This window comes from Lolium perenne, chromosome 5, assembly GCF_019359855.2.
Source record: "Lolium perenne isolate Kyuss_39 chromosome 5, Kyuss_2.0, whole genome shotgun sequence".
Taxonomy (NCBI): Eukaryota; Viridiplantae; Streptophyta; class Magnoliopsida; order Poales; family Poaceae; genus Lolium; species Lolium perenne.
In genome coordinates, this window is record NC_067248.2 from 149,871,020 (window position 1) to 149,891,894 (window position 20,875).

A 20,875-nucleotide genomic window follows, 5' to 3' on the forward strand; every position below is an offset into this window, starting at 1 on the left:
ATGCTGGTTCACTCCTTTTGGGAAGAATTTTAAATGAACTTACATTTTTAAAGATACCACACATAGAGTCTATCCTTTGAAGAATGTATGAGATAGGTTCATCATCCTTTTTCAACTCATTTTCGAATAAAATAAAAATCTTTGTTGAACAGCTGATACCAGTTCTATTCTGCTGTTGAAAACTGTCAGGGTTGCATTTTTTCATCTGTATAAGACTTCAATTACAAAAGTTGAGACAAGCCTGAAAGCAAGAGCCTAAGAGCCTCTATTGACAACAATATCACACAACTTCTCAAGTACTGGTCAGTAGCAAGTCGCCATTGTAATTCTGTTGTACCATGTATCACGTTTACGCGAAAATACACTGACCTTTTTTGTGTTGCAAGCAAGCACATGCTCTAAAATTTAGTACACAGATGCAATATCTATTCTATACTGCGGTTCTATTTTTACTACTTCAAATATTTGTGTGCCTATCGCCTTTGGAAATTGAGCTTTGAGATGTTGTAACCAAAGACGACAGCAAAGAGGATGGGGAATGCCGCCAGAACCACGGCTGACAGTGGCAGAAGGTCACGCCGATAACCAAAGTAGTCCTTCATGAACACTGCAATGGATTTGGTCTCTCCAAATACAACGACCAGGCTATCGTTCTCATCCCCAAATTGTGTAGTAAAGAAGACATTGAGTGTCCATGACAGTGGGGAGATATAGTAGAGCCATATCCACCATCTTGGTATTTGCTGCCATATGTTTATAAATTACCTTTAATCACTATTCTTTTGATTCCTAAAGGTAAAATATATTTGGAGTACTAGAGTTAAGATGGCTAGGACTTACCGGCTCAGGCACGATGAATCCAGACATGAGGTTTTGTAGGGTGTAGAACATGGATGCAAGTATGGACGCGACTTGGATGTTGGGGGTGAGCGACACCATCATCATTCCAATATAGAGGAAGTAGAGCAGCGTGCACAACATGGTGTACATGAACCAAAAGAACTTCGCTGCTGTCCATGTGAAACCTAGCATCGGGTATGCTATCAACATGAACAGCACTACTTGTACCAGCACATAAGGTATCTCCATGGCAACCTATCTCGCAAAAAAGACAAGTCAATGCCTGCACATAGCAGTAGTATAATATGTTTGAAACATTCATGTGGTTAGACCTGCGCGAAGGAGTAGGCCCAAGGAGAGTACATTCCTGCAAACCTTTCCCTGTACACGACAGAGCGCTCAATGGAGACAAATGGCATCACTGTTTGGCAATTGTTAATGCCGGCGAACAGAGTGAATCCATACATGCACCCCAATATGGTGAACAGACTTTGTTGGTCGTTTCTATCCTCAAACAAAACAAGCAACTTCAGTCATATTCTACCACAATAGCATCAATTAAGATACAGAAATGAGAGAAGGCTTACTCACAAGTTGTTGATATTGCCTTGCTGCCAGAATACTGCACCAAAGAAAATGCATATGAATGTCATGAACACCATTCGCACTAGGTTGTAGGAAGGGGTTCTCCAATATGATAAACTCTGCTTCCAGAGGCAAGCTTTGAATTGCTCCTGAAACTTCTGTGGATACCGTGTTGGAAAATGGAGATCACTCATATCTGGTGCTGGTATGCTCAAGCGCTTTACCAGCATGTCCTTGTCCCTTTGATCACCACATTTACATACTGGTTAGCACGAATATTCAGATAAGTTTGATTTAAACACTAAATGAGATCTCTGTCAAGTATGGTATGGTGACCCATGCTTATATTCCATTCTGATCAAAACTGACTTTTGAGACCCACATGCCTGTTTATTTTTGAAGAATTGTGGAAGGCTGGAAGAATTACAGGCTGTTTGACACACAAATTTTCTTCATAATTCATCATGTAGTCATAAACTAAGATTGTTAAGGCACTGGCGCTAACTGAGCTGGTTCTTCGAAACTTACTTGCACATTGATGATTCTCTGTATATTTGTGCAAAATCTAATCCCAGTTGGACTTCCATGGATGCAGAAGTAACTTCTAGCATCCACGTCGATGGGTTGTAGTTGTCCTTGATCCTGGGTACCCCAGGTATTGCCTAGAAGAACATAGAAAATTATTTCACCCATTTATGTTTCCATGAGGTCATAGTCTGATATAGAGACGTACATGTGTGGTAAATATGCAGAAAAATCATTATACAATGGAGATGATCATGGAAAATATATACAACTCTAATAGACGCCCTCAAACTCATGGTAGATCAACAAGACTGAGTCTGGCGAGGTAGAAACCGAGTTGTGCTCTAGTCTAGGCCTTCCTGAAGAGATTTGCTAATGTAATTCGGAAGACACATATTGTACAACAAGTACTCGATCCTGCACACATGAGCACGTGAAGGAAGCATCGACTCCAATGTGCTTGGTGCGCCTGTGCTTCATAGGGTGACAGCACAATACTGATACCACCTACACGGTCTAACAAAAGAGAAGTTCACACAAATACCAACATCCTCAAGCAACCACTGCAGCTAATTCACCTCTACTATAAAAGAGCCATAGCTATTAACTCAACCGGTGACCTCTACTATAAAATAGCCATAGCTAGTAACTCAGCCGTTGCACTAGAATGAGAACCTGCACAATGAGAGAACTACCAAGAAAGCACTATAGTAGAAAGTGATCGATGATCTTATGGATCCCTAGCCCACTTACCATATGCACATTCTGAACTTTTCAAGGGCATCTCTTTGAGGGCATGAATCAACATCCCCCTCCAAGTTAGATAACTTCCGACCCCATCCAGCTTGATCTCATTTGGCATGAGCTCAAGCTTATACTGCACCTCACAATGTGGGGGTTGGCTGCCTCCCTTCCCCAAAAGTAGTGGAAGATGCTACATCCACCAACTTGTCAAGCACCTTGGCCATGGACAGATCCTCCTCCATGTCCAATCACAGCAACAAAACTTCACCACAAGCACCACTGCCTTTGGATCTGCTGCTACACCACCCCACGCTTGCCCCTTAGGGAAGCCACAACAGGAGCACCATCATTGTCGCCCTAGTTATCGCCGGCGTTGCCACCACCGCCTTGGATGGCTACATCGGGAGGGTTTTCAGGATATGGTTAGAGGGTTTGGGATAGACCGGTTTCAGGTAGTTCGCCCATATTGAGGTGTAATAAAAAGATGCGTGCTATGCGCAAACACCTCTCTGGATGGGCTGCCCATGTTGTCGGTATTCTTAAAAAAGAAAAGACTCGTTTATTGTCTATTATAGATGATTTAGAGGCTTTGGCGGAGTTACAACCTCTGTCTCCGCATGAGATTGAATTAAAAAGACAATCGAATGCGAAGATAGCTGATCTTCTTCGCGAGAAGGAGCTTAAATGGTATCAACGATCAAAAGCTCAGTTTATCTTGGAAGGAGATTCGAATATGCGATATTTCCATGGTATTGCCAACGGCAGACATAGGAAAAAATGTATACATTCTCTTCTACAGAATGAAGGGCTCTTACTTGGAGGAAGAGGTTCAGAAAGCTATTTTCCAAATGGAACGTAATAAAGCGCCGGGTCGGGATGGTTTCCCTAGTGAGTTTTATCAAACTTTTTGGGAGATTATCAAGTTAGACGTTCTAGAGATGTTCAATTTTCTTCATGCTGGACAGCTAGAATTATTTCGTCTAAATTTTGGTGAAGTAATGTTGTTACCTAAAGTTAATAAGGCAGAAAGGATTCAGAAGTTTCGGCCTATCTGCTTATTAAATGTAAGTTTCAAGATTTTCACGAAAGTGGTCACTATTAGACTAAATACGGTGGCAGATCACGTAGTTCAGCCATCGCAAACCGCTTTCATGCCAGGAAGAAATATCCTTGATGGAGTGGAGGTCTTGCATGAAGCGAAACATGAAATGCATACTAAGAAGTTACATGGGGTTATTTTAAACTTAGACTTTGAAAAGGCCTATGATAAGGTCAGATGGTCTTTTTTGCAACAGACTTTTAGGATGAAAGGTTTTTCTCCTGAGTGGCACGCTTTGATTAATGATTTTTTGTGTGGAGGAAGCGTGGCCATCAGGGTAAATGATGACACTGGACACTACTTCTAGACACGGAAAGGCTTGCGCCAAGGCAATCCACTATCGCCAATGTTATTTAACATTGTGGCGGACATGCTAGCTATTTCGATCAAACATGCTAAGTCTGATGCTCAGATTGAAGGAATGATCCCACATCTTGTTGATGGTGGTTTATCAATTCTTCAACACGCTGATGATACGATTATTTTTATGGACCATGATCTTGAAAAAGCTCGCAAAAATTGATTTTGCCGGCCTTCGAGCAACTTTCGGGTCTAAAGATTAATTTCATAAAAGTTAATTGTTCTGTTTCGGTGATGCCCAAGATGATGCAACTCTCTACGCGGAGTTGTTTGGTTGTGGACAAGGCCAATTTCCTATTCGTTATTTGTGGATTCCGATTCATTATCGGAGACTTACAAATGCTGAATGGAAAATAGTTCAGGAATGAATTCAAAAATGTCTTAGTAGTTGGAAGGGTAAATTGTTGTCTCTTGGAGGAAGATTGGTACTCATTAATTTGGTACTGACAAATATGGTACTGTATATGATATCTTTCTTTATTTTGCCAAAAGGAGTCTTGCACAAACTCGATTATTATCGATCCAGATTCTTTTGGCAAGGGGACAATGAGAAAAAGAAATATCGAATGGTTAAATGGTGTATAGCAAGGTGGGCTTGGAGTTCATGATCTTGAGGTCAAGAACTCAGCTTCTAGGTAAATGGTTGTTTAAGCTTCTTATTGAGGACGGGGTTTGCCAAACTATTCTGAGACGAAAGTATATCGGCTCGAAAGCGTTATTCCAAGTGGTCTGGAAACCAGGGGACTCACATTTCTAAGCTGGGCTAATGGCATCGAAGAAATTCTTCTTTCCCATGGCACTTTTTCCATTAATGATGGAATGCATATATGGTTTTGGGAGGATATTTGGTTAGGAAACGTCCCCCTATGTGAACAATATCCTTCTTTGTATAGTATTGTTCGTCGCAAAAGTGATACCATTGCTACAATAATGACTACCCCACCTATGGATGTGACGTTCAGATGGGATTTGATGGGTCCAAGGTTAGTTGCATGAAACTCCTTACTAGTTCGTTTGGAGGATATCCAACTATCGAATGCACCTGATGAATTTCGGTGGAATCTACATGCCAATGGCGCTTTCTCAGTGGATTCCCTTTACAAAGAAATCCTTCAATTAGATATACTGTTAAAAAACAAAAAAATTGGAAGATGAAAATACTGTTAAAAAACAAAAAAATTGGATGGTATCTTCGTCATGGGGTTATACTCACTAAAGACTACCTTGTTAAGCGGAACTAGCATGGAAGTACTCGGTGTGTTTTCTATCATCAAGATGAGACTATTAAACACTTGTTCTTCCGGTGTCGGTTGCTAGATCTGATCATCCAAGTAGCCTCCAGCCTTTATCCTCCGACTAGTGTTGCCAATATTTTTGGCAATTGGCTTCATGGTATGGATTTAAAGTTTAGAAGACTTATTAGGATGTGTGCGCTTGCAGTTATCTCGGCGCTATGGCTATGTAGAAATGATAAAATCTTTAACGACAAAAATTGCTCTATCTTGCAGGTTATCTACAGATGTACCGGTATTCTCCGTTTGTGATCACCCAGCGGGTGGAGAATCACGGCCTCTTTACTGTACATGATTGGAGACTACGGCGAGGGATAATTTTTCCCTACATGGGTGGCCGCATAACCTATGGATTGGAGCTCCACCTGTTTCATAGGCGTTTTACAATTTCTCGTTTCGATATGTATTCCGCCTTTTTCCCTTTTTTGGATACCTTGAGACTTATAAACGGCTGTGTGCATCCTGGTTATGTAGAGGCCAGGTGTAGTTGCTTATTTAAGTAATAAAAGCGCCCATTATCGAAAAAAACAGCCGGGAAATTTCTTAGGGTTTCTTATTTCAACTTATGTACCATCAAGGTCACTTGGGCTAATGGGTCACATGGGCCAGAATATGTAGACAAACTTCTAGATAGGATGCAACCCATATACTGTCCAACGCAAATGCTATGTTTAAACTGACTTATATTGCATATAAATTTGTATTGATGCTGGTGAACAACGCAAATTCTCTTATCATCATCTATATAAAATCTACACCTTAGGGGCTTCCCCTAAGTTCAAGTGGTAAAAAAAAAAGACATATGAATGGACAACAGAAATCATATGTGCATTTACTTAGACCTTTGGTGTAATGTAGAGTTAGTATTACCAATTACCTGGAAATACCTTATGACCTCACACGAAAGGTGTCCAAGTGGCCCAGCATAGATCAACTCTCCGCCCCTTTTCATCAGCATTAACTACATATATATTGTAAGCTAATCAGTGAACTTCACTTTTATATGAAATTGTTTTGGTTAGGGGGTTTATGGTAAATAGTGCACAGTAAATTACATGGAACTAGCTGATTTTCTGTTGACTGGATGAAACTAGCTGAATTTCCCACACAAGTGAACAGTTATACATTATAGAATATGCACATGCATAGTTAAAGGTAGAGCTTTCATTTGTTATAGAACTTTGATACCTCTAAATAAACAGTGTATGTAGGTGCTCTTATATAAGTTTAATTAATCATCACTGCTATCGTTTAAACCCTACCAAGATAAGCGTAGTAGATATTTTTTCGCTTTTCTCCATTTTATCTCGGAATATCTACCCCATGAATGAACATATCACCTTTTTTAAATATTGCGTCAACAATACAACAGAGATCTCGTGTCACTCCTTGACATAAGTCAGCGATTTCACTGTTAGCAAACTCTGAACTGGACTTAGTTTTGGATCATTTAAGCAGCCAGTTAATAAGGTCGATAACTATTAGTTCCGGTAGATAAGGTATTGCTAGTTCTATTTTTGGTAGCATGCAATTTATTCCATCTGATAATTAATATTAGGATCTGGCTAATCCCAATTATTTTTGGTCCTAACATTGATTACCAGGCTAGCAAATGCTTCATAGCAAATTCAGGCTGCAGTTGTAGCACTTGGTTACTTCATGTATGATCTGATCGAAACTAACTTTTGATATCTTAAATTATCATAATAAACTTAAATCTTGGTACCTAGAGAAAGAATTTTGGAGAAGTCTATATATGTAAAGTAGTTACCTCATCAAATGCCTCAAATATCTCGATACTTGGTTGGTGAATGGTGCACACAACTGTTCGACCTGTGTCTGCAACGTTCTTCACTGCACGCATAACAATAGCAGCTGCCCTCGCATCCAATCCTGATGTTGGCTCATCCATGAATATAATTGAAGGGTTAGACACGAGCTCAACTGCAATAGTGAGGCGTTTCCGTTGCTCTGTTGATAGACCATTTACACCTGGTACTCCAACCAAAGAATCCCTAATTTCGTCCAGCTCAATTGTTTCAAGAACTTCATTGACAAATTCCTGCAAGGAAAATAAATACAGTGAGCTAATACTTTCATCTCAACTGTTTTAAGCACCTACGATACAAGTATACAAACCCTGTATGCTATGTTTTTGTTCTTTTCATACAGATTTGCATTTATATTCGTTACAGCAAAATATGCTCACATTTCTTGTTTTTGAATCAATTTCTGGTGGAAGGCGCAACCAGGCTGAATATGCTACTGACTCTCCAACTGTGATTTGGGGGGAATGAACATCTGTCTGTTCACAGTAGCCTGATATCCTAGCAAAAGTTTCTTGGATTTTGGGATAACCTCCTATTCTTATATCCCCTTCAATAACACCGCCTGTTTTCCTTCCAGCAAGAACATCAAGGAGTGTTGTTTTTCCAGCTCCAGTAACCCCCATGAGTGCCGAGAGAACCCCTGGCTGGAATGCTCCTGTGATATTGTGGAGCAGTTGTAGTTTCCTTTCCATGTAACCATGCTCCCTCATTTCCTGCAAGGAGGCAATAATTACTTGTTAGTATTACTGATGATCCCTTGGTATGGTGCTAAACTATCATGTGACGTGTGCATAGATTCTCAAGCTACATAAGAATTACCGCGGGGGTGTCTACATAGTAACTGACATCCTGGAACGAAATTATAAGAGGTGTGAAAGGCAATACCATCCTCCCTGCACGAAGATATATTACTGATTAGTCAAATCTTAATTATATTCCATTGACAGTACGAGTTGTGTTCTGCATTGTGTAGAATTCGACTAACCAGTCCTATTAGGTGTCAACGCAGTTTCTGCTTGTAACTTAGGCATCCCATTTTTCGTATCCTTGGAGATATCTTGGCCTCTTCCATCCAATGTGTTAGGCTTATTGCGAGAGATTATAGCTCGAGAAGTTCCTGGAGCTGAGAGGCTCATACGAGGTTAGAATAGATGGCAGGTCTAGCACGTTCTTCTGAACCGAACTATTTCTCTGATGTTATTTTTTCTCCAGCATATGCTCGATTGATATTACAAGTAGTTAAGCTGTTTAACTTAATGAAATTTCAGCCACGCGCACTTACGGTTTTTAATAGTCAAGCCAATAGCAAAGCCCACATTGAACAATAAAATAAACCCAATCATTGCTCCAACTGAGATCCAGTAGAAGTAGCTGGAAAAGTCTAGCCCTCGATCCATTAGTATCCTCCTTCCAAGTGTTACACCAGATACCGTGCTCTACCAAAATAGAAATTTTAGTATCATTTGAGTGTGCAACAGCTATACAATTAATTCAGACTTGGTATTTCACAATGTACCTCCAACCATCTTGATGCCAAAAACTCATTTCCAGTTAAGCCTATCTCAGCATATGACAATGGAGAGAGCCAAAATCCCCATTTGAGCCAATTAGGAAGAAAGGCTGTAATTGTAAGGCACTGAAAACGTTAGTGATGCTTGTTTCATAGTTGAGTACAACATACATTTGCATGAAATTGGGACTCATCTTTTGCTAGCAATATGAAGTTTATGAGAATAAGGAAATGTCTTACGGCGAGGAATTAAGAAACCTCCAAACGAAAGCAAGACTAGAAATGCCAGTGTACCACCGACTGAACCAGCCACCATTGTTTGACCGTACGAGGCAACACATCGAAACATTGATAATGATGCAGTGTGGATAAGGAAGAGGACTAGAAGCTGACAGAAAAATCTGAACACAAGAATTGTGCATGTTAACACAAAGTATTGCATCTGAAAATCTAGGTTTTGTGGATTTTGTCTAAAAGAGAAGTAAATATAGTGTTAGACAAGGGAAATTTTTGTTTGAATACCAGATCACCACAAAACTGAGTATAGGAAGTGTCTTGTTTTAGTACTGTTATTTTGCAGGGATATATATTTTTCACTCTGGTGATTATACTCTAAATAACTTTCAATGATAACAGAAATGTTGCTGTAGTTGAGCTGGTGCTTCCTCCCGCTAGCTAGTTAATTTGTTAAATATAATTGTTGTTACCTGGATGCTTCCGGAGTATAACCAATCAAGTAGTAGGATATTGATGTCCAAACCACTGACTCAACTAAAGAAACTGGAATCTTCAGAATAAAAGATGGTATTGCATAAGCCCATGCAGGATAGAAGTAGTAATCTCTTTGTTTGTAGAAGACTGGGAGTCTGTTAAGTGCCATGGCCAGCTCAGGGAAACCATTCACCATCAGCAGCACGAGCGCATAGAAGAGCGAACCCATATAATAGTTAGCATGAACTCGGTCAACACCCATACGCGTGCGCAGAAATACTGTTCCAGTAATAACACCAAGTAGTCCAAGCTGCAGTGAAAAGATTTAGTATACTACTAATTTACAGTGGCCACGTTGAAAAAAATGCAACATCACATAGCTGTAAATTGAATCATTTTCTATAATGAAAACTGTAATAACTTGAACCAAAAACGCTACAGCTGTGGTGCTTTAGTAGAGGTAATGGTATAAGCACAAAATCATGGAAATCCTCAAATTACGAACGAACTGAATGTAGATTAAGATACTGAGTTGCTGCCATGCTGGACAAGTTCCCAGTACACTTCGATATGATCCTAGAGTTCTGTTATTACTATGCAGACAATAGTACTGCAAAATGGCTACAAGTCCATGTACAGTGTGTTAAGCACATCCAGTCCCTAATGCCTACAATATTTCACATTTAACACACCTAAAGTTTATATATACTACATCAATATTTCCCTTAACTGAATGACATTAGTGTGGCAGTTCACTTTAAAGTTGAAAGTGGCTCAAATGTAGATGTAAATATAGCATATGATGACGCAACTTTAAGGATCTCAATTTTTTGGTGTTAAATCTTTATTCAACCTCCATAACAACACAACCTAATACAGACACACTGCTTCTATTTTTTGTTTTATTTCTATCTTCGACGAATACCGAGTATAATGCCTGTAATTTGAACATAGTACATACGGACTAGAACTCAGCTTACGCTCATGAACATAGCTTGTGACATGAGGTATAGAACTGTAAACTAGACAAAATATATGCATGCATCAACCGCATTGTCACCAAACGACAGCTTCTACTGGTTACCTGAATAGTTTTTGATATATAGAGGAAGGAATTCCTTTTCATAAGAAGGAGCTCCCGTGCAAAACATGCCTTGAGGAGATCCCACTTGGATAATGAGTAGATACTGAAAGACAGGGCATTCTTGTGTCCTTTTGATTCATCACACGGCATTGAAAGCTCCTCGGCAAGATTCAGACCGCTTTGGGATGCTTTGAACTTATCACAGAATTGCTCAACTGTAAAAAACTTATATTTCTCTTCGGAGCTCCAGTATTGATGTTGATCTTTTTTTGATAGTACCTATATATACACAGGGTTTGAAGACTAGAGCACTTTATGATGGTAAGCAAGAGTGCTAATAAGCAAGACAAATTAAGGTTATCATAATCTATAGAGATTTACATCATATGAACTATTTTATTGAATATACATCAAAGTTATAGGTGTAACTCCTTCTTTGCACAAATGTTGAAACTCAAAACATATCTCTAGAAGAAAACTGCGAATTGTACTGCTCTATAAACATAATGTTGGAGACTGTCCTAGGAGAGCCCAGAATATTCCAGGGATTAATAGTATATTAGTGCTGTCCTAGGAGTGCCTGGAACATTCCAGTGAATGTTGTAGTCTAGGCTAGTGTCCTACCAGATTCTAGAGTATTCCACTGTACTAGTTAACATGTACCTAGTTCAGCTATATATATGAGGGTGTGGAGGACCTGAAGGGGTCTGCCCAACCAGAAACTATTTTCTCCCAAAAACTACATGGTATCAGAGCTGGAGGCAACGCTGGGTGGCTGCTGGTGGTGAATCGGCGCTCAGCGGCACAAGTGTATGAGCTGGAGCTGGGGCGTGTGCTGGCTGGAAGCAGGAGGAGGAAGGAGAAGTCCAGGGTGAAGTATCAGTTGGTGGAGCCCCCGGTAAAGAGAATCGTTAGGAGGAACAGCAGCCGAGCACTGTCCTGGAGCGGAGTGGAAGAGGAGAGAAGAGCTGATTGGAGCTAGTGTGTGTGCGGCTGTGGCTAGGAGAGGAAGCAGAGGGGCATTATCTGGAAGAGGAACCTGAGTGGTAGCTGCAGGTGGTTGCAGGGAATAGGTGTGCACCTGATTTGCATTTCTCTGAGGCGTTGTGATTGTTCAGATCATGGGGGAAAATCAAGGATTGGAGAAGACACTTGAGAAACTGGCCGAGCTTCTCACAGCCAAGGCAGGTGGTGTATTATCATCACATAGTACAGTTTCAGAGCAGACCCAGAAGATTGAACTGCCATCCAATGAGATCAAGTTGGAAGGCGTAAAAAACTATTTGAGCTGGTCAAGAAGGGCTTTGCTCATCTTAAGGACTAAAGACTTGGAGAGCTATGTTGAGGGTGAAGCAGCCGAGCCAGGGGACAAGACATCTCCAAAATGGAAGGTGTGGAGTACTACTAATTCGCTGATTGTTGCGTGGCTGTTAAATTCCTTATCCCCAACAATTGCAGCATCTGTCGAGATCCTCTCTAGTGCAGCTGAAGTATGGAAGACCTTAAAGAAATTGTATTCAGGTGAAGGGAATGTAATGTTGATGGCTGAAACAGAGGAGAGACTGAGTGAACTGAGACAAGAGGACAAGTCTGTGATGGAGTATGTCGCTGAGCTGCAGCATTTGTGGGCTGATTTAGATCACTATGATCCTCTGGAGCTCCATCATGCAGATTGCATTGCTGCTACTAGAAAGTGGATTGAACGCAGGCGAGTGATGAAATTTCTGAAAGGCCTAAACTCTGAGTTCGAGGGAAGACGTGCTGTATTGTACCATCAGCCTTCACTTCCCACTCTAGAGGATGCCATAGCAGCGATCGCACAGGAAGAGGTCAGATTGAAGTTGACAAAGAGCAACACAACAACTCCATCTCGTCCAGCATTCGTTGTAACCCAAAGCTTGGAGACTAGGGACTGCTTCAACTGTGGTGAGAATGGTCATTTGAGCCGAAATTGCACAGCCCCACGCAGGGGAATTCGGGGTAGAGGAAGAGGATATAATAGAGACGGATTAAGCAGAGGCAGAGGCCGAGGCCGAGGATACTCAAGTGGCCCTAGAGCAAATGTGGCATTCTCCGAAGAAGAATCCTCGGGCACATCTCATGAAGAGCTAAAGAAGGAAGCAAATGTGACTAATGATGGCGGTTATGGGGACTTCAGCTTCGACAAGTTCGCTCACCTTGCCTACACCGATGAAGGTAATTATGCCCATGCATCTACATCTTTGCATAAGTCTTGTTCAAATTGGATATTAGATTCTGGTGCATCAAAGCATGTTACGGGCACATTCAAAGAGTTCGATTCTTACACCCAATATCCACCCTCACATAAAGAAACTATTCAAACTGCCGATGGAACCTCTCAGCCCATCATAGGAGTTGGAACAGTTCAGTGCACTCCCGCAATTAAGTTATCTTCTGTCCTTCACGTTCCTGCCTTCCCCGTAAGCCTTATTTCATTGAGTGCCTTGGTTGATGATATAGATTGTCGTGTAATGCTTGACCGCAAGATGTGTTTAATTCAGGAAAGGCTGACTGGAGAGAGGCTTGGGACCGGAACCAGGCATAAGGGACTGTGGTATATGGACCGGGAGGTGACAAACGATGCAGTATGTACTGTACTAGCAGCAACTGCGGGAGAGAAGGAAGCCATGGTGATGCTTCAACATTGTAGAATGGGACATTTGTCTTTTGATAAAATGTATAAGGTTGTGCCTGATGTGATGTGTGGGGTGGATAAAAACAAATTAGTGTGTGATGCTTGTGAGTTTGGGAAACACACTAGAACATCCTATGTGAGTAGGGGACTCCGGAGTATCTCGCCTTTTGTGCTTATTCATTCAGATGTCTGGACATGCCCTGTTAACTCTATCAGTGGAATGAAGTAGTTCGTGACATTCATTGACTGTTATTCTCGCATGACATGGGTGTATCTTATGAAGCATAAAAATGAGGTATTTAGATGTTTCCAGGACTTTTATGCTTATGTGAAAAATCAGTTCCATACACAGGTGCAGGTAATTAGGACAGACAATGGGACTGAGTATGTGAATAAAGAGTTTGGTGCATTCTTGTCAGCAGAAGGTATATTGCACCAAACCTCCTGTCCAGATACGCCCCCTCAAAATGGAGTAGCAGAAAGGAAAAACCGTCATATTTTGGAGGTTGCTCGGTCGCTGATGTACACAATGAATGTGCCAAAATTCTTATGGAGTGAGGCGGTGATGACAGCCACATATCTCATCAACCGCATGCCATCAAGGGTGATTGGGATGAAGTCACCATGTGAAATGTTGCTAGGTGAGAACAAGTTTTTAGTTGCTCCTAAAGTATTTGGGTGCACGTGCTTTGTTAGAGATCATAGACCCTTGGTGGGGAAGTTGGACCCACGAGCGGTTAAGTGTATATTTATAGGATACCCATCTGGACAAAAGGGCTACAAGTGTTGGAGTCCTATCGAGCGAAGGACATTTGTGAGCATGGATGTGACATTTAGGGAGTCTGAGCCGTTCTATGGAGAGAAGACCGATCTCAGCTCATTATTTGACATTGACTTTGACTCTCCTAACACAGGTGAGGCTAGTCGAGAGGGGGAGAGTGAGGTGTTGAGGACAAATGAAGATGAACCTTTGAGAGTTATGGTTGATTCAGTCCCATATCATATGGGTGAGGAGAGATGGAGAAAGCTAAACGAGGAAGAGAACTTGAAAGTGTATACACGGAGAAAATCGCAGCATGAACAGCAGCAACAACAGGCTCCCACGACAAGTGACACACAGGTGCAGGGGGAGCAACATGTGCAACAACAGGCTCCCACGACAAGTGACACACAGGTGCAGGGGGAGCAACATGCTCCAACAGGTGTTGAAACTGATGAATTGTCTGATGACGCAGGTCCATCTATTACGAGGGATTCAATGGACTTGCCCATTGCCTTAAGAAAAGGAACCCGAGCTGCAGCTAGAAAACCTCCAAATTGGTACCAGGAGGAGCATGAAATTGCTAATTATGTATCATATGCATCTCTATCTACGAACTACAGGGCCTTCATCGCATCATTGCAATCTGTGGTGATCCCAAGAGACTGGAAAGTAGCAAAGCAAGACCCCAAGTGGCGTGAGGCCATGATAGAGGAGTTAAATGCTCTCGAAAGGAATAAAACTTGGGAACTTGTACATCTTCCAGCAGGAAAGAGAGCTGTTGGGTGTAAATGGATCTACACCATGAAACAAAATCCAGAAGGGAAAATTGAAAGGTACAAGGCAAGACTAGTTGCAAGAGGATATAGTCAGACATATGGGATTGACTATGATGAGACTTTTGCGCCGGTGGCAAAGATGAACACGGTGAGGATCCTAATCTCATGTGCAACTAACTTCGGGTGGCCTTTGCATCAGTTGGATGTCAAGAATGCATTCTTGCATGGAGATTTAAAGGAGGAAGTATACATGGATATCCCACCTGGTTTCTCCACTCCTAGAACATCTGGAAAGGTATGCAGGTTGAGAAAATCTCTATACGGCCTTAAGCAATCTCCACGGGCATGGTTTGATAGATTTAGACGAGTTATATGTGCTATGAGATATAAGCAGTGTAATGGGGATCATACGGTACTCTATCGGCACTGAAATAGCAAGATTACAATCCTTGCCGTATATGTTGATGATATCATAATCACCGGAGATGATGAGGTGGAGATATCACGATTGAAAGACAGCCTACGCAAGGAATTTGAGGTAAAGGATCTTGGCCAACTCAAGTACTTTCTTGGCATAGAAATTGCTAGATCCCCCAAAGGGATTGTTCTCTCCCAGCGAAAGTATGTATTGGACTTGCTTAGTGACACAGGCATGCTTGGGTGTCAGGTTGCATCAACACCTATTGATCAAAACCACAAATTATGCGCCGAATCTGGGGAACCGGTGAACAAAGAGAAGTACCAGAAGCTTGTTGGAAGGCTCATCTATCTATGTCACACGAGACCTGATATTTCATATGTTGTGAGTGTAGTGAGCAGATACATGCATGATCCTAGAAGCGGACACTTAGATGCGGTCAACCAAATCCTCCGGTACTTGAAAGGTAGTCCAGGAAAGGGACTATGGTTCAAAAGGAATGGTCATCTAAATGTGGATGGGTATTGTGATGCTGACTGGGCAAGTTGCTTGGATGATAGGAGATCAACATCTGGTTATTGTGTGTTTGTCGGGGGAAATTTAGTGTCATGGCGAAGTAAGAAGCAGCCAGTGGTTTCAAAGTCAACAGCTGAAGCTGAATACAGAGCTATGTCGCAAGGTTTGAGTGAGATGTTATGGGTGAGGAATCTTCTTTCAGAACTGAAACTGTTGAGGAAAGGCCCTTTAAATTTGTGGTGTGACAACAAGTCGGCAATCAACATCGCAAACAATCCTGTTCAACATGATAGAACCAAGCATGTGGAGATTGATCGCTTCTTCATAAAGGAGAGGTTGGATGACGGTATAATAAAGATAAGTCATGTAACCTCTAGCAAACAAATTGCAGACTGTTTAACTAAAGGATTAGGAAATAAAGAGTGTAGTTCAGCTTGTAACAAGATGGGAATGATAGATATCTATCATCCATCTTGAGGGGGAGTGTTGGAGACTGTCCTAGGAGAGCCCAGAATATTCCAGGGAGTAATAGTATATTAGTGCTGTCCTAGGAGTGCCTGGAACATTCCAGTGAATGTTATAGTCTAGGCTAGTGTCCTACCAGATTCTAGAGTATTCCACTGTACTAGTTAACATGTACCTAGTTCAGCTATATATATGAGGGTGTGGAGGACCTGAAGGGGTCTGCCCAACCAGAAACTATTTTCTCCCAAAACTACACATAACATATCCAGTTGAGTTCCTACATATTCACCAAATGATTTCAACATACAAGATTAGCATTCTGCCTGACTGCCTGACTGCCCGACAGAAAGATCCGACTCGATTTCACAAGAACTATGGAGGCTCAAGTTTGAACTTCTGGTGGGGCATGTATGAATGTTTAGGTGAAGTACTGGTGCCATGCGTATTAGATTTGTTTGTCAAGCCAGTGAATAGAAAAGTCTCAGTGGTATGGCTCAAGAGGCCTATACATGGATAAATTGCAAAAGCCAGGCTATACCATATCCTCCAGGCACTAGCCAATGCAACCAAAAGCCCCAACTGATGGAAAGAACTAGTGCAATCCACTTGTACACTTCAACATTGTTATATCCTTAATCTTGTGTAATAAGTACCATGGCTTTTAGACGACATGATAACAGCACCATGCCTTGCTTGAACTCCTACATGCTATTGGTGTTTATTTTGACATAAGCAATTCAGGAATCAGACTGTAAAACTCAGTATTTTATTAAAATACCTCTTGAAGAAAGTCAGCGCATCCTTTTCTTTCAGGGCACTTAAATCCACATGATTCAAAGAAACTCATAATGTAATTCTTAGAGCCATGATATACGATTTGTCCTTCAGCCATCAAGATAATATCATCAAAAAGGTCGTAAGTCTCCGGTGCTGGTTGAAGAAGTGAGACCAGTATGGTAGACTCTGATATATGAGCTAGCTGTTGGAGGCAAGTAACAATTTGGAAGGTGGTAGAACTGTCCAGCCCAGTTGATATTTCATCCATGAAGAGAGCTTTTGAGGGTCCTACTATCATCTCTCCTATTTTAAGACATTTTTTACAACTGGAGAAGTAAGCATCCAGCATCGAATTTATTTATTTATATTATATGCCAAAATCGAGCTTGGAATTACATACACTGGATATACATTTTATTAGTTATATTCTAAAAAAAGGTGGAGAAAATCATACTAAGTTGATTTATCCATTAAGGTAGGCTGGGTGCTTTCATCACAATGAAAATTTGTGGTTTTTACCTTCCTCTGCTGTAGTGTTGTCAGCTTGGTCATGACAAGGTTTTCATTTAGTTCATGTAATAAGTATGTACTGGAAACATCGACGGAATAATGAAAACTTCCAATATTCAGTTAAGTAATTCTAATTGATGAGCTGAACAGTCATTTACAAAAGTATTCGTTGCAAGATTACAATTGAGATAATATAAAGCAAATCCTTAAAATTATACACATATTATAAATTCACCTGTGGTTAGCCTTTTCTTCTCACCACCTGAAATACCTCTTCTCATGGCATCTCCCACCAGTACATCAGCGCATATGTCAAGTCCCATGATCTGTGACGCAAGAAAGGGATTTACACACAGAAAAAAAAATTGTGCTAGATCCAGAGAATTCTTCTTTCAAAAGTGATTACCTTCATAATGTAGTCTGTCTGCATGCTTCTTCCCAAACCTTCCACAGATATTGCCTATAAAAAAAGTGTATACTAAGTGTGACTGTTGCAGCTGAAATGAATTGGACTGTACACATGTTGCATTGTTTCGTTCTGTCGGCAAACTGGATGGTTTTTCCAGTTCAGTTTCAATCTGTGCAGATTCAGAAATATTAGAATATCATATAAAAAAGGTTAGTATTTACCTTCATGTACGTATCTATGTCAGGGTCAGGGGAGATCCCGGCCTCCTTCTCCCTCCTAATAACTTCCTTCATGATTTCTATTTTGTACATAAATTTGGAGCACTTGGTTTAGTGGAGATGTTTCCCTGAAACTTGCTTTTAAAAAAGAAGAAAAGTGTATTCCTGAAACCAAGGTCCTTATGGCTTTGGTCTCCCAGGAAAATAAATGAAGTTAGTTACCTGCTCTGCTGCCGACGCCCTGGAATCTTGCAGAGAAGTCGAGCGTCTCCCGGACAGTCATCTCAGGGACATGAAGATCATACTGACCAATGTACGCTGCCGTCTTCTCGGGAACAAAATCTTGCAGCTTGACACCATTGTATTCAATTTCTCCTGTTACCTGTGCAATATAAATGTGAGCAAATGAAGTAGTACTGAAAACCAAGGTATTTTCTCTGTTTTGGTGTGCAGAAGATGGGGGCGGGGATACCATGAGATTTCTATTGAGCTTTCCTGCAAGTGCTAGCAAGAGGGAGGTTTTGCCGCAGCCTGGGGGTCCAAGGAGTAGGGTCATCCTGCATGTACATACAGGTTGATACTACTTGCATACTGACGATGGCAGATGCTGACGATGATAAACCAGCAGGAGACATCTTTGAGGATGCACGTGGTGGGTTACCTGGAAGGTTTGAGGATGCCGGTGACATCTTTGAGGATTTGGATCCTTTCTTGGTTACGTTTGAAGCCGAGCATGGTGGTGAGCAGCTGCAGATAAGTAGCATTTGAGCGAACAGGTGGCAAGTGGCAGTAAAGAGGAGAAGAGTGGGCTGGATCAAGGAATTACGGAGAGGGTGGAGACGGCGGAGTTGAGGAGCGTGGGGAGCGGCTTGCCGTCGACGACCTGGCACTCGGCCTCGACGCGCACGTTCCGCCACCGCACCTCCACGGTGGGCTGGCGCACGCCCACGCTGTCCATCCGGCGGCGCTGGTGCCGGAGCAGGCGGAGGTTGTCCTTGTGGATGTCGGCGATGAGGGCGTGCACCAGCTCCCGCCGCTCCGCCGCGCCGAGGCTCCGGACGTCCACCGGCTCCAGCCGACGAGCGCCGCCGTCGGCCGCATTGGCCTTGGAGGCGTGGAGAGGGAGCGAGGTGTGGAGCCTGTCCATGGTTGGCAGCCGCTCGATGGCCGCCCATTTGAGCTCGACTTCCTCGTCGTGGTGCTGCTCTCTCAGGGAGAGGGAGAGGGAGAGCCTGGACAGGGATGAAGTGGAGGAGAGGGCCTCCCTCAGCGACGACGACGACAGTTGCAGCCTGCTCGCGGCTGACGCCGCCTCCTTCTTCTCCGACTGATGATCTACTATCTCTTCTTGCTCTGCCTCGCCCATCTCCACCGCCTTGCTGCTCATCATTCACCTGATCACGGGATGAGTCTATTGTAGCTTCATTTCCTCGCCTCCTCCCATTGACGTATACCCACACTAATACTAGTTGATGAATCGATTTTAATTCCTCAACTAGCTTATAATTTATGGCGCCGTTGACTCGTAGTTAGCTTGTAACATACGAATATGATTCGTTCACGAGCCAAATGTAGCGCTAACTAGCTAGCTAGCACATGACTGACAATAGTTATATCTGTCTGGTCGACACTAAAGCCAGGGCCAAGCACTCACTTTGCCCCCAAATAAAATTAATTAATGTAGGCAACGAGGACATTGACTTGTCGCGTTTCGCGTGTCGTCTCGTGCACTGGGTTTCATTTCTCAGCCCTGTCACATGCACCGTGGGTCCGTGGCCGGCCGGCCACCCGCGAATAGGCATCCCCAGTTATTCATAATTGGACAATTGACTGTATAGGAGGGCTAGACTCCATTTTACTATTACCCAAGTGCTAAAAAGTGCTTAGATGCTAGGTAGCAGTCTGAGCACTCGTTTCTGGTCCGTCTGATCGACACGATCAAACAGCAGTGAGCGGAAGAAAAAGACAAGATCAACCTCCCGCACACCCAACCACGCACGCGTGGCCTAATACGAAATCCCACCCGCCGCCGAACTGGTTTCCCCGCGCGCCGCCTGCCGCCGGCCCGGTTCGACGTGAGCCGCTCGACGCCGGCCCCGAGCGTCGCCCGCCGCCAGTTGGTTCTCCCGCGCGCGCCAGACCGGGTCCCAGCGCGCCGCCGCTCTAGGCCCCGTCGCCGCCGTCCGCCGGTCAAGGCCTTTGACGCCGCTGTTACAGGTCCCGTCCTCGCCCACAGCGGGGAAACCAGTCGGCCGCCGCCTGCGACCATCGTCGACCATGTCTTTCTCCTCCTCTAGCTCGGCCGATGGCTTGTTCCGCGGGAGCGGCGCGGAAGGGCCCTTCAGCTGCGGCTGCTCGACGAGGTAGTCAGAGTTGTACGCGGGAGGGCTCCATTGCTGCTGCAGCGAAGCTCTGCCAGAGGATGCGCTTTGCCCATGGACTGACTCGATGTGAAACCAAGAGGAGACCTTATCTCTTCGGTTTCTTTTTTAAAAAATTTGTGCCCCAACATCACCGGATTTACACAGAAGTACAAGTGTTTCTCTTTTACACAGAATAAGCGAAATAGTCCAAGAGATATTAATGTCCTATACCATTTTGTTAGATAGATCCCATGATTTTTTTGAGATATCGTGAATTGATCCATCTAATAGTACTATCCCACCCGTGTTATGCGCGCACCATTCCTAGCGGAGTTCATCAGTCATCACTGTGTTACCGAGAAAGTTTGTTGTGTTCATCCTTCTCGACAATGAACCATATTAGATAGTGCTTGATGATGATGAGT

The 20,875-nt window shown here is 42.7% G+C and overlaps 1 protein-coding gene across 3 annotated transcripts; it reads right to left on the minus strand.

Annotated features, from left to right (window-relative positions):
* Positions 1-242: 242 nt before the first annotated feature.
* On the minus strand, positions 243-19,682 carry LOC127300226 (ABC transporter G family member 41). Of its 3 annotated transcripts, XM_051330313.2 has the most exons (23): positions 18,914-19,669; positions 18,749-18,834; positions 18,560-18,644; positions 18,310-18,469; positions 18,091-18,167; positions 17,867-17,920; positions 17,696-17,786; positions 16,952-17,253; positions 10,580-10,858; positions 9,492-9,805; positions 9,025-9,185; positions 8,791-8,894; positions 8,557-8,710; positions 8,260-8,397; positions 8,094-8,167; positions 7,655-7,987; positions 7,217-7,507; positions 6,323-6,406; positions 1,954-2,087; positions 1,432-1,665; positions 1,173-1,344; positions 841-1,095; positions 243-743 (listed from the first exon to the last, which is right to left on the minus strand). In XM_051330313.2, exons 1-23 carry the CDS (start codon positions 19,475-19,477, stop codon positions 474-476), a joined length of 4,416 nt encoding a protein of 1,471 aa, XP_051186273.1. In that variant the 5' UTR covers positions 19,478-19,669; the 3' UTR covers positions 243-473. The 3 variants fall into 3 exon arrangements, with proteins under 3 accessions (XP_051186273.1, XP_051186271.1, XP_051186274.1); XM_051330311.2 differs by having other exon boundaries at positions 18,310-18,644; positions 18,914-19,670; XM_051330314.2 differs by lacking the exons at positions 243-743; positions 841-1,095 and having other exon boundaries at positions 1,207-1,344; positions 1,428-1,665; positions 18,310-18,644; positions 18,914-19,682.
* Between the last annotated feature and the right edge of the window lie 1,193 nt (positions 19,683-20,875).

Bases quoted from the DNA above. Each gene is read 5' to 3' on its own strand.
- LOC127300226 (XM_051330311.2), bottom strand. From the start codon at position 19,477: ATGATGAGCAGCAAGGCGGTGGAGATGGGCGAGGCAGAGCAAGAAGAG. The intron at 10,859-16,951 runs GTATTTTAATAA...GTGTATATATAG, and splicing joins GCGCTGACTTTCTTCAAGAG to GTACTATCAAAAAAAGATCA. The intron at 1,345-1,431 runs GTGAGTAAGCCT...GTTTGAGGATAG, and splicing joins CAAGGCAATATCAACAACTT to AAACGACCAACAAAGTCTGT.